The sequence below is a fragment of the Lottia gigantea genome (assembly GCF_000327385.1).
Source record: "Lottia gigantea unplaced genomic scaffold LOTGIsca_38, whole genome shotgun sequence".
Lineage (NCBI taxonomy): Eukaryota > Metazoa > Mollusca > Gastropoda > Lottiidae > Lottia > Lottia gigantea.
The window spans coordinates 580299-594531 of record NW_008709295.1 but is presented as its reverse complement, the minus strand read 5'-3'; the positions used below and the strand labels follow the sequence as shown (position 1 = coordinate 594531).

The 14233-nt window shown below is 32.6% G+C and overlaps 1 protein-coding gene across 1 annotated transcript; it reads left to right on the top strand.

Annotated features, from left to right (window-relative positions):
- The first annotated feature begins 10737 nt into the window (after nt 1-10737).
- Nucleotides 10738-11381, top strand: LOTGIDRAFT_233347 (hypothetical protein). The gene is made up of 2 exons (XM_009059189.1): nt 10738-10816; nt 11061-11381. Exons 1-2 carry the CDS (start codon nt 10760-10762, stop codon nt 11325-11327), a joined length of 324 nt encoding a protein of 107 aa, XP_009057437.1. The 5' UTR covers nt 10738-10759; the 3' UTR covers nt 11328-11381.
- Nucleotides 11382-14233: the final 2852 nt, after the last annotated feature.

The following is a 14233-nucleotide window of genomic DNA, read 5'->3' as shown; positions in this document are numbered from 1 at the left end:
ATTAAGTCATGTGACAGGAAATAAAAGTCACATGACAGGAAATGGACTCAGACCACCACTTTCACCAAATTGTACAAGTAATACTTACATTTGTTTTAACTTAAGTAATACTTGGATATGAGATAATCAAATCAAAACTAGAAGATGTAAGTTTCTTTATGAGTAGCTGAGTAGAAACAATTAATCTTTTTATGTAATTCCGTTACCAACATTTCTCAATTACTAGGAGATGTACACAAAAAGGTAACATATCCATCCATTCACAGATTCAAAGAGAGAGAGAGAATTACAAACACTTTAATTATCTGTTAATATTTAGATCTGTAAGATTAGAATTCAATTTTGATAGTTACGGAATTACGCTAAAATATGAGATAATATAGTGAGACCTGTAAAAAATTTCACGTTAAATTTGACAGAAAAAAGTGTGCTAATTTCAGAATTCTGTTGAAAATCAGTGTTAAAAAGCATGGTTTGATTTCTTCATATTAGGAAATAATCACTTGTAGCCAAATTTCTATAATGGACCAAATCGAACTATAACATTATTTTATTAATTATTAATCTTTTGGCTTTCTAACTGGCATGAATTTTCGGAGTGTTTTTTTACTCGAGAAATAGGTTTAAGCCTGGAAAAAATTGAAAAGACCCCAAAATTTTCATTCAATATTTTGTGGTTTTATATTTTCTGCTGTGGAATTGCCCTTATCCTTGTAAAATAGCCTATAGGGAGATCTTGGCCCCTCTAAATAAGAGATTCTAATAGATGGGGAATTCCCTAACTTACATCATAATTGACCCCTGTGAAATTAAGTGTCAACCCCACATTATTTTTTTTAGTTGATAGATTTGAAATTTTGATGGAAGATTTTTTTATTTTGCATGGTTACCTTAACCCTACTTAAATATTAATTTGATTTAAGATGATACTCTGCTGTTCTTATATATGAAGAAATATTTTGGTACAACACTTCCATGCCTAATGAAAGAAGCAGTGGAATCAGTTTTAAACGTTACTTTACAAAGGAGTGTTTGTAAAAAATTTGGTATTAAAAGAGCAACATTACAAAAATATTTAAAATCTTGTGAAACAATTGGGAATTGAGAAAGTCACGTTCGTGCCAAATAATGCTCGTGCGAGAATATTTTCCAAAGAGCAGGAAAATGAGCTTGTTGAATACTTGATAAATTCATCCAGAATGTGGCATGGAACTCGACCAGCCAGTGATGATTGGTTACCCTCGTCTTTTTTCCCCTCTTTCTCGCCTTTTTCCTCACTTTCTCACCTTTTACCTCACTTTTTCGCCTTTTTCCTCGTCTGTTTTCATTCATTTTTATCAGTGCACTTTTTATTTTCAAAAATTTAATTGAATTATTGAAAAATTCCAAAAAACCAGCGAAATTTATTTCGAAAGAATGTTAATCAAAAGTAACACATATTCTTTCAAAATAATGAGTTTTGCTGTTGTTCCATGCATACGGTATTTTGCATTTTGTTCACATTATTGGTAATCCAATGAGAATCTAGCATTAATTCAATTTTGTTTATCAAGGAATAAAAATTGTATACAAATGTTTACGAAATGGGATGGGGAACAAACAAATGCGTCTCCTTTTCTATTTTGAATCTATCCGAAAATTAACTCATTTTTACCCCGTGTTCTTCATTTCATCAGATATCGACACGTGTATACCATAATAAATTCCATTTTGTTTATGTTATAAGCCTATTATGTAACATAACTATGGTCCTTGGAATCGATTTATCGATGAAATAAATATTAATTTATAATGAAATGATCATAAACTAATGAATATGCATATCAACTGACGCCTTATGCCATGTTAAACCTGATCTGGAATTTAGTTTTCAACCAATTATAAATATCAGGGAGTATAGGTACTAATGGCAAAGTTACGAAAGCACAGGACTTATAACTTAATGTGTAATTTGAAAGCACTAGCTGTCTATTAAAAATAGCCTATCAAACATAAAAACTTTTGAAAAACCGGACCGGGACACATTGTTAAAAAACTGTTTTTGGGAGTCTTTAGGGCTTATATATGGACCAATTAAACTCGGTTTTATTTTTTATGTTCTTTGTAACAAGATAAATGTGTACAAATATTTTTACAATAATTCGATTTTTAGTTTTCTGATTGATATGAAATTCACTCAACGGTGGCATTCCGCTTTTTTTGTAGGTAAAAGAATTTTATGACGTAGGCCTAGGCTACACATTACATAAATTTTGTAAGTTTGTATTGTTTTTGTTAATTGCAAGAAAACTGTACGGATTTAAACAAATTAAACGCTTTATTTAGAGAAATATATGTCGCCTAATTTTTCTGAAGGTTCCAACTAAAATTATTGAGCCATTAAAAAGAAAAACATCAAATCTAGGTCAAACTAAATAATTAACGATCCATTTGTTAATTAACCCATTGAAATCAAATTCAGTTTGATCCAGTAGATACATAGATATAAATAGCGAGGTAAAAGGCGAGAAAGCGAGGAAAAGGGCGAGAAAGCCAGGAAAGAGGTGAGGAAAAAGGCGAGGAAAAAGGCGAGAAGACGAGGAAAAAGGCAAGAAGACGAGGAAAAAGGCGTGAAAGCGAGAAAAAAGGTGAGGAAAAAGGCGAGAAAGCGAGGGTAAAACAAGACGAAGAAAAAAGGGAGGAAAAGGGCGAGAGTAGATATAAATGAGATGGTAACTACAAAAAATACTCAAATTCAATTGTAGATGCCAACTATGGCGTTGAGTATTGTAATTTTTTTAATTTTCACATATCAAAGATGTTTTTATTGAAAGAATACGTAAAGATGCTCTATTTATCACAGAAATGTTATGATTTTGTATTACATTATATCTGAACTCCAACACAAAAACTAGAGGTGGAGTTCACAGAAGCAAGGGGAGATAATTCGGTAGTGTATTGTATTTGTAAAGAATCTGAATATGGTAAAATGATAATGTGTGATTATAAGAAAATTAGGTTTCATTATAAATGTTGGACATCGTCATAAATTAACTACATCAAAGAAACTTGGTGAGCAATCAAAAATGTCCTTATCTTTGTAACGTGACTAAATTAGTGAGGCTTGACTTTGTACCATTCTGATTGTCCGTTCGAAGACTGTGATGAACTGGATCAAAGTTACTATGCCACTGTCATAAAAAAAACTATGTGAATGGTAGGTGTGACTGCAATAATTTGGTTAAACAGATATATCGGGATAGTGCAAATAGAAAGTGATATAAGTGTTTATATTTATTAAAATAACAGTTTCTGGCATTTAATACCTTTACTCAAGAACTGATTATGTATTTAAGAAGATTATGTATTACATGAAGATAAATATATTATGATTAAATAATAATAATAATAAAAAATTAAATGAATGGAGTTTTACGTCCTACTTATCTGCACCATGTGGGCTAATGAAGACGGCAACGCCATGCAACGTACAATGAGGGAAGTTTGCCAGGACAGCGGCATTAGCATGCTCTTTTTCGCTTTCCTACTGTCGAGGGATCAGTAGCATGCCACACGGTGCCTCGGTTTATTGTTTCATCTGAACGACTAGTAAAATAACTGCATAGACTTAAAGTTGCTTAGTTATTTGATCTGTCACTTAAATTTCAATGAAAATGTCCTGGCAGAATGATGTTAGGAAAATGTTAACAATAGCCTGAGAACGTTTTCATTTAATGTTTTATGAAGATCTGCGCATCTTCCCTTCAGTTCAAAGTTTTATGTCTTTTAGATTTTTAATGTTATGACAGCCCTTCAAACACGTGAAAATTGGTTAGTTCAAACCTTCAACATAAGATTAAAAAAGATGAATGGATCAATCTCCGTCAAACTTGTCATATCTGTAGACAATTATAATGCAAAGAAACTAATGGGTTTTTTTTCGTTTTGACGGTAACCAAAAAAAAGTTACAGGGGCCAAACTATTTGTTATTTTCTGAAAAAAAACAGTATTCGCTTCCTTATTGAATAAGCTTTCTTTACTCTGACCACAACAAACTCATAAGAGTATAAGAGTTACGTCACCGGAGCGTATCCTGCAATCGTTCTCCTGTAATCAGTTCTAATCTATGGCTGGAAACAAGCCAAAAACGTCAAAAGCTCAGAACCTCACCCTACTACTGATGATTCTGGTGTGTGTAGCAGAGCAGAGCACCAAAGCTCATAACACTGACAGAAGCAGTCCTACGTCGGTAGTTAATCAACCAAAATGGAGGATGGATTTCAAGGTGTCAATTTAACCGTTTATTTCAGCCAATCCCGAACAAGACGGAATACCATTGATCTTCAATCCGAAGCTTCTGCGCTTCTAGATGCTTCTATATCGGAAAACACAAAAATCGCTTATCAGTTTGCTTTAAAATGGTTTAGTACTTTCTTAACCAAATACGATTTGGCCACCTGAGCAATCTTCTTTGACACAATTCATTTCTCATTTAAGGGTAGCAAACTATTCTCCCAAAACTGTCAAATCATATACTTCTACCATCGCCCACCTATGTCAAATTACCAATAATTTAGATACCACAAATAACTTCTTAGTCAGGAAAATGATCATGGGAATGTCTCGTTTAAAAGCAAGAAATGACATTCGTCGATTATTACACCAAGTTTTTTGTATACCACGATAACATTCGTCCATATACGAAGAAAAACAAGTGAATGTATAATGCATATTCGTTATTTTCGAAAATGTGTTTTACTCAGTATAGTAGCTTAAAGATGATGACTACAACTTTGACCATGGAATAAGTGTACAAGACAGGGTCGTAGCGAGCAGAATTTTGCTGTGGGTCAGACCATTGAAAGCAAAAAAGGCACATTTCCACCAGTTGACAAGATGGGGTATGTCATGTACTTTCTCTGGTGAGACAATTGGCACTTAAGGGGCATTTGGCGGCATTCAGTGACCCTGCCTCATACAACTTGTAGGACGGAGCTGACTTATCTATGTCCTCGGCTGAGAAATAATAAATAATAATATTTTTCGATTCTTCTGATTTTCAATAGGGTTCATCCTTGGGTGATTAAGAACACTCATACCAAGTTTTGTCAAAATCCGCCAAGAATTGTGTCTTGTAGAGTGTTTACGAGCAATTGTGGACGGACCGACGGACGGACATGGGTGACGGAAATATACGCCCCCCATTTCATGTGGGCGTATAAAAATGATGGTTGTAAATGGGACATTTTAAAAAATATTTTCATTCCCTCATTTTTTCTCAAATTTAGTTTGCATTACGTTTGTCCAATCAATATGCTCGTCTTCTTCTGACACACGGACAATCAGTATCCCCATTTGTTAAGAAAAAGCCTTCCAATCCATTACATCTTCTGTTCGTAATTCGTGTACTGTGTAGGGATCGCGTTTTGCTAGCTGGGACGGAAGTAAAATATCCTCTGTTCTGCGGAGGGCCCTTTTTATGGTGCTATGGACTGAGTCTCCCTCGTTCTGTCCGTGATTGGTTTCAAAGTAATGAACTGTGACATCATTTATTAATTTAGCATTTAGCAAAAATTCTCGAATCATGATTGACAAAATGGAATTCTTGTTTTGGCCCGGACATCCAGCTGCGAAAAGATATTTTTGCTACACCTTTATGATCATTTTCTTGTAGAAAATGATAAACACAAGACGATATTTTGTTAGAGCCACGCAATGCAATAAATTCATACCAGAGGTAACAGACAACTAGTTTTGTATTCACTTAATAGTATTACATTTTCATAAATATTCACTAATTAATGTTACATTTTCATAAATATTCACTAATTAGTATTACTTTTTCATAAATATCCACTAATTAGTATTACATTTTCATAAATATTCACTAATTAATATTACATTTTCATAAATATCCACTAATTAGTATTACATTTTCATAAATATTCACTTAATAGTATTACATTTTCATAAATATTCACTAATTAGTATTACATTTTCATAAATATTCACTAGTTAGTATTACATTTTTTATAAATATTCACTTAATAGTATTACATTTTCATAAATATTCACTAATTAGTATTACATTTTCATAAATATTCACTAATTAGTATTACATTTTTATAAATATTCACTTAATAGTATTACATTTTCATAAATATTCACTAATTAGTATTACATTTTCATAAATATTCACTAATTAGTATTACATTTTTATAAATATTCACTTAATAGTATTACATTTTTATAAATATTCACTTAATAGTATTACATTTTCATAAATATTCACTAATTAGTATTACATTTTCATAAATATTCACTAATTAGTATTACATTTTCATAAATATTCACTAATTAGTATTACATTTTTATAAATATTCACTTAATAGTATTACATTTTCATAAATATTCACTAATTAGTATTCATACATATTCACTTAATAGTATTACATTTTCATAAATATTCACTTATTAGTATTCATAAGTATTCACTAATTAGTATTCATACATATTCACTATTTAGTATTACATTTTCATAAAAATTCACTAATTAGTATAGTTTTTGTTTAGTAAGAAATATAATATAAATATAAACTATTCAAATACTTTATATAACAAACAAAATATCGAAATACAATATCATTTTATTAGTTCAATTCAATTTAAAGGGACATAACGCATTCATTGAAGACGAAAATGTTTTTACTCAAATTTGTGAAAACTATACACCAAAATCTAGTGTCCCTTGGCGATGCTGAAAGTTTGAACTTTAAACCAATGAACGCAATAAAAAATCTATATTCAATCCATTATTAAAACGTGATCAATACATTTATGATGAAGGAAACCTTCTTATTAAAAAAAAATTCAAATTGCACATAGTCACAATTGAGATTCACAAATAAGTCATAAATAAATCATTTGATCTAGTTATCACTAAGCCCACCTAGACCACCACGTTGCTAAGATGACAAAACAAATTAGTACGGAGTTAACTGAGTCTTTTGTAAAGTTCATCTTCAATAGGACTAATTAACCTGAACTAGTGTCGGTTCACATGGCACGACTACTCGTCAATTTCAAAATATTTTCAGATATTTATGGTGCAAATATTAAACGTGGAATGGCAGAGAATACCAGAATTGGAATTTACCGAATTGGAAACCTGAAAGTCACTATTATTGGCGACAGACAATTGTGAGGTAACTTTGAAATAGTTTTTCTGGATTCTACTGGAAAGTTATCAATTCCAGCTCAGTGTCACCCGATGCTAATGGCAATCATGGAAACTCAGAGTTGACATCAGCATTCATGGGGAAAAAAATTGGATATAGAATTTCCAAAATCAGAATTCCACGCTACTACAGAAACGAGAATGTTATATTTTAACAGAAGCTTCATTAAGATGACCTGACATGAACATTATGTGGCGTTTCTCATAGCCAGCATCATTCATAGCGCTTATAGCAGTTGCCTAAAACAATGTTACGGTTTAGCGTCTGGGCTTGCTTACATATGTCGGGTTTATAATGTTTTTTCATAAAATTTGAAGAATACTTAATATTGATAGTTGAAACAACATGATAGTTGAAAAATACGTCCTCTTTCAAACAGTTATTGAATAAGATATTTGCTGATGAATCAATTCGACCGATGAAGAACTTTCAAAGAGCAACACATACATTCTTTTATCTGATGCTACCTTCCCAAGACCTCCTTGAAAATTCTTTTGCTGAGTTTCATGTTTTTAATGTGCAAACTCAATGTTGTGTTCATCAAAGTCAAAACCAAAGCTATCTCTACGAAATTGATGATGAAACTCAAGACCCCTTGACATGAATTGTATAGACAGAATATACCCATGTTATAGTGGTTTAAGTAGCTTGAATAGCCAGACAGGATTCTTTATGGTTTTATTAAAAGGGTAAAACCCTGCAATACAAATATAACAATTATTTACAATTCTAAAACACAATAAATACAAACAAGATAAAAACCACTATAAATTCATACTGCCAATAGAAATAATTGCCAACGATGTGAAATAATATATAAATAATATTTAATTATTGATGAATATTTGATATCTGCAACTGTATTAATACCCACTTACTATATTACTAAATTTCTTCGAACTATATCCAGGAAAATCAAGAACATTATCATAAAACTCCTAAAATATCTCGTTGTAGAAAATATAACTTGACTTGACAAAATCTCAGTATCTAATGACTCTTTTCGTAACTATGTATCCAATTATACATACTGACAAGGTGAGAAGGTAATCACTAATTACAGGTAAGAAATAAACTCAGAAGTCAGGTAGAAGTAAGAGAGAAAAACGAGAAGAGGTTACATGAAGTGAGAATTAATAAGGTGATTAGTAATAAACTTTGGTTTTGCTGTAAATATAAATCATTCATTATAAATTATTGAAGTCACATTCTCTCACTATAGCACCAATCATACAACCTTAAAACAATCAGGGACGTAGAGGCGTTCTTTTGAAAAACAATGTGGCAATTTCTTAAGATCACTATATCTTTATGTTAAGTCGCTACTGATGTACTATCTGTCATCCTTTTTTCAACATGCCATTGAGTGCTTTGTTTGGGACTTTAAACAATGTCAATTTCAAGGCTTTTAGGCATTAATGATTGTTTGGAGGCACTGGTATTCCTCGTTCTGGCTTCACAGTATTATTTTTGTAGTTTGTCTACCAGAACTGTTGAATGTATGTCTGCCATAGTACAAATCCTGCCATACTTGTCAATCTGAAAGGATTTTCAAATTGATCTTTATCTTTGATTTTAATGATGTTAACTTTTTTAAGCATTATGTATGTCAAATATGTACTAGTAGTATGATATTCGTTGATTTCACTTTTTGGCATTGAGGATTGTTTGGAGGCACTGGTATCCCTCGGTCTGGCTTCACAGTAAAATGTTTGTAGTTTGCCTGCCAGTTAAATGATCTGGAAAAGAACTTGAACAGGTTAGTTGAATTGTTGGATCTTGATGGTCGGTTACCAAAGACGGCAAAAAACTCGTTATCATCAAAAACCTGGTTATTGAATGGCCGTATCCCACACGAAACCCTGACACAATATTTGCAGAAGTTGCAACATTCAACTAATTCTGCTTGTTGATATATTGATATCAATTTTGAGAGATTTGCAATCATCCAGCTGTTTGATTCAGAATTATATATCTGTGCTATCAAATTGTTGTGTCTTATAACTCGAATGTGGAAGCAGAGTGAAAACACCATTTTGTTTTTGCTCTAAGGTTAGCAAGGAAATATGACTTTCATGGTTGTTCAGAGTCAGAATTACTGAATGGTCATTGGATGTACGAGTTCGTTCCACAAAATGCTCCATTATCTTTCTGAAGATGGTTGAATTCACCCAACCAGAATCAGATACAAACCCAATTGACATGAGTTGAGGGGTAGAAGTGGGACATCCAAAATATTTTTTGGGGAGAAGTGGGACACACTATTGAATTTTCGCACATCTGGTGCTCCATACATTTTATTGTCAATGTTAACGATTTGAGGTTTAGATCAGATAACAGAAAGAATATTTTGTCAACATTTGGAGAAAATCAAATTCATAAATGTTTTTCTAAATAGACAGCTGAAAACTTCGCTTAACGACATCGAAAACTTGATTAAACGATTAAAACTAACCTGATTATCAAAGCTTTTATATCACCATGAAATGAAGGTTGGAAAGGTCAGCAGAATTGAATTTATTTTAATTGGTTGATAATAATAAAAATAAATGAGGGTGTCCCACTTCTCCACTGTCCCAAGTCTCCACGCTCTCCCCTCCCTAATATTACATATGATCCAGTGGGCTCAATTGTCACAATATTCCATTTCTATCAAAGTCCGTCAAGAAACCAGCTCTCTATCTATCTAACACATTTTCAAATACAAATTGAACGCGTTTTTAAGAACAAGGGCAATAACCTTTTTAATAATTTTTTTTTGATTTGTCTAAATTTAATACATATTCATACCACATGTACAAATGTTGAAACGATTTGATGAGCCGTTAATCGAGTGCGTACATTTTTTTCGCTTCTCCAACATAGTTTTATGCATGAAATTAATCGAGCGCGGAAATTATTTTTCGTTTCTTTTGCATACTGTTATGAACATTTCTTGCAGAAACGAAACTTTAATTTATTCTCGGGTTTGGTATTTAACAAGCTCAAATTAAAGAACAGGACCAAACACTACAGAAATGTGTCCCTTATCTGATAAGAAATGAATCAGATAATGATGAATCTTGACGGGAACTCGGTACATGTAATATATATATTATTATTGCATTGTCAACTTATCAGATCATGTCAATGTTCTGTCAAGGTATCTCTTTAATTAATCTAGTAAACTGTATAAAATACTGAAAATAGGAAACGATTCATTTATAATTTACAGTGAATAGAACTGGTAAGATACACTTTATACATTATGATGAAGGTCGTCGTTCAGAGTGAATTTGGCTACACATAACTCCAATTCCTGAATTTATTTGTGTGTTATAATGTAGGGATGTTTTATGTGGTTCAAGAATCATTAACCCATGCTGGCCTGTCGTCGGTTCCAATTGACCACACAATAAACTTAGATTAACTATATTTGCTTGTGACGCAATAGAAGTATTTGTAACAATTGTCAAAATCAAAAAATAACACTGACAACAATTCCCTGCAAATGTTTTTGCAAATATTTTTATATTTTCAGATTTATAACAAAAAGAAAAAAATGCATCAGGTTACAGTATCAGTTATTTTGATGGTCCTTGTTTCTACTGTCCAATCTGTAAGTTGCTAGAATTTTCTCAAGATGACTACAAATGTTTTTCACCTGTCTTAGAAGCTCATTGGTGGATATTAACATTTAGTTGTAGATTCACCATGACATGGCATGGCTTATGGAGTAAAGTTTCTCGAGGTTAATACACCAAACATCAAGACAAGTAAAGATGTAGTGCTTAATATAACTTGATTATGGTTTATCAAATGTCTACAGGTTTATTATATTATTTCAATTTTTGATATTTCAGTGTAGAATGCAAGGACAGTCGTGTACCCCTGGAGCAAGCGTTAACAATATTGGTAGTCCTGGCATGGGCATGCCAGGGATGGGTATGCCAGGAATGGGCATGCCAGGTATGGGTATGCCAGGTATGGGCATGCCAGGTATGGGTATGCCAGGTATGGGAATGCCAGGAATGGGTATGGGCACCCCGGGTATGACAGCACAGAGTAGTAAATGTTGTACTGGATATTGTGATACTATGACCTATAAATGTAAAGGTTCAATGGGGTAAAACTGTTTTATATGCTCTGTAAAAATCGACAAAATAAAATTGTCCATCACGATTTTTGTTTATAAATTAAGATTGCTTGAGCTGATTGAATTGGTGATTTCGTGAGCTGAATAGTAAATGGGTACGTTTCCGATAATTGTATGTCCTACTGGTAATAACTAACGTTTCAGTGCAAATAATACAAACAAAAACAGTACGTCATCTCGAAGTCAAAGTTTTTCAAATCAAGATATGCTTGTGGGATGTCCACCGTCAAATATCAGTCTGCTACACAATATACTTACTTTCACATTGTCCTATAAACAAGGTACCTCGCAAAAAAACTCCATCTTCGTATTTGCGTCTAGATGTTCCAAAACAGTTTTAAAAGTTAAGACTTTATCCTACTATATTCAAAAAACAATCCCAAGCAGATACATCCTTAGATACAGGTAAGTGAAGTGTCCTCGCTTCAGACAACATGCCTTCATATCTATTGATAAATGATATTTCTGAAATAAGAAAGAAGAAAAAAAAAGGAAATAGGTCCGATTGAACTTTTCGATGATGATGTGATTATCAACATGTATGGATTGCCAGACATTAAATAGATATTATTGATATATGTAGGACCGAATTTGAACGCTACACTAAACAGTTCGAATCCTCTTAAATCAGACTTGTAGGCTCTTCAGGGGGCTTTTAATGAGTATCCACGCATTTTCAGTTTGAGAAAACAATCGTGGAAGCTTGGTTAATTCAGTAGACCTCCTCAAATGCGATTAAGTCATACTACAAGACCAGAAAAGGTATGCTATGAGATTTTTTACAGTAGTTCATGGCACATCTAGCTCAGAGCAATTTCTAGGTCTCTTTTCATACATTCCGTCACTGATAAAAATTCTTTTGTATCCACCCTCTCATTGAAAATAAAGGGGTTATAACATCTTAAAGACTGTCTCATAGGTTCTCGTTTTTTGGTTAAAAAGATCTAATACCTGTCTTAATTCGTTGATATCATTCTCTGTCCTTGAATCCATTTACTTGTAAAATAAACGATTTGTATTTATAACAGACAAAAATCCATCTTTTTCATCTGACACTAATGAACGTTAACGAGCCTCAGAAAGAGAAAGACCATCGCATTGTCATATTGTGAGCTGGTTTATTCCCTTCTGAACAAGAGTTACTTTTCTACTCGTCAGACAAAACTGCTTACCTTTGAAGCATGTTATAATTTGTGAATCATGACATGGTATTTATGGAGGTCAATCGTATTCAGAATTAGATGTTATGTACTTATGTCTAATACATACGACACGATACATCTGTGCAATGTTCTAAGACAAAATACCTCTTTTACTAACGTCACAATACGTCTAATTCATAATGCAAATGTTAAATTACATAAAACCACCGACACAATACCTAAAATGATAGGTGCAATGTCCTTTCACTTTCGACATTGAACAAAGCATAATTGTCTTTGCGTTTTTTTACATTGCAATAGTTATATTACATCTTCGTCTTTGTATCTTCTACATTGCATTAGCGAACGTGTTTTATCTCGACATAATTATGTATTAGACATAAGCATCTAATTCTGAATACGATTGACCTCCATAGGTATTTAGCCTTTAACTATTAATTCAACTGGTGATATTTGAATATTAACATACACATTAGAGAACTCGGAAATATAGATGGAGTTCATTTCAACTGTTTAGGCTTTCAAATTATAGAAAAAGCATTTTTAACTAACATGGAGGACTTTAACTGTTATATTTAAAAGTTGTTACCAATAGTAGTAGTAGCGGCTGAAATTTTACTTTAATGAAAGTTGTCAAATAATGACTGACATTTGACATGGTGCACGCCTCTTCTTTCTTGTTTCTTGATAAGTTTCGTATAGATTAACCAAAATGTCAGTGATGTAGGTAAAGGATGGATAGTCTTTCGGATGTGACAATTAACCGAGGCTACAGGCTGTACACGTTAAAGATCCTTCGACAATTAGAAATCATTAGTGAGCAGGCTAATGCCACTGTCCCACCTTGTAATCCCGCAATGGCGTTGCCCACATATAGGTAGAAAAGAAAGACGTAAAACTCATTTAATAAATCATTGATGTTTGGCATTTTCCTGTCATTAACGTAACAGAATTTATTTTTAATTCTTGCATTTCTCTTCATTTGAACCTTTCCGCGTCTAGCACGATACTAAAATTTGGGGAAGCACTGTCGAACTAGGGATATCCAATGGTAACCCTCCCTTTCCCGAAATGCAAATACTTTTTGTCAGACCAATTTTCTACTTTCCAACATAAGCCGATAGAAAGTCCACATCGTTCGCCTGATCATCATCGAGAATCCCATCATTGATACTGTGTTCATCAGATCTTTCTTTTTTTCTTCCTATATCGGATGTTTGTCAGTCAAAAGAAATGGACTGGCCAATTCCATATTGACTGATTCCATATTGACGAAATATCCATTTTTCTGTCGTCTTTTTTCTGTTTTTAATGTTTTGTATTAATAAATTTATTTTACAAATACTGTTATGTCTTTAACTCAACAGCAATTTTAAAACCACGGTTTTAGTTGAAATGTTAGTATATCTGTATATATAATAGTTTGGTGTTCATAATAGATAAAACTTTGGCATACAACTTTCAAAATAAAATACTTTTGGGAGAAGTGAGTATGTAGCCAAATTGACAAACACAGAAAAATCATTCAAATCAATCATTCTGCTAATATGTTTTGTAGAACCACCTACTGCATCAAAGGCTTTTTTTTTTGGAGTCGAAGAAAACCAACATGTTGGGAAAATCACATGACAGATGGTGATTTTTTTTAAAAATGTTATGAAGTTTGGTATGATTGATGTCGTATCAGTTATTTCTTAACCTACTAATTCATTCTTAA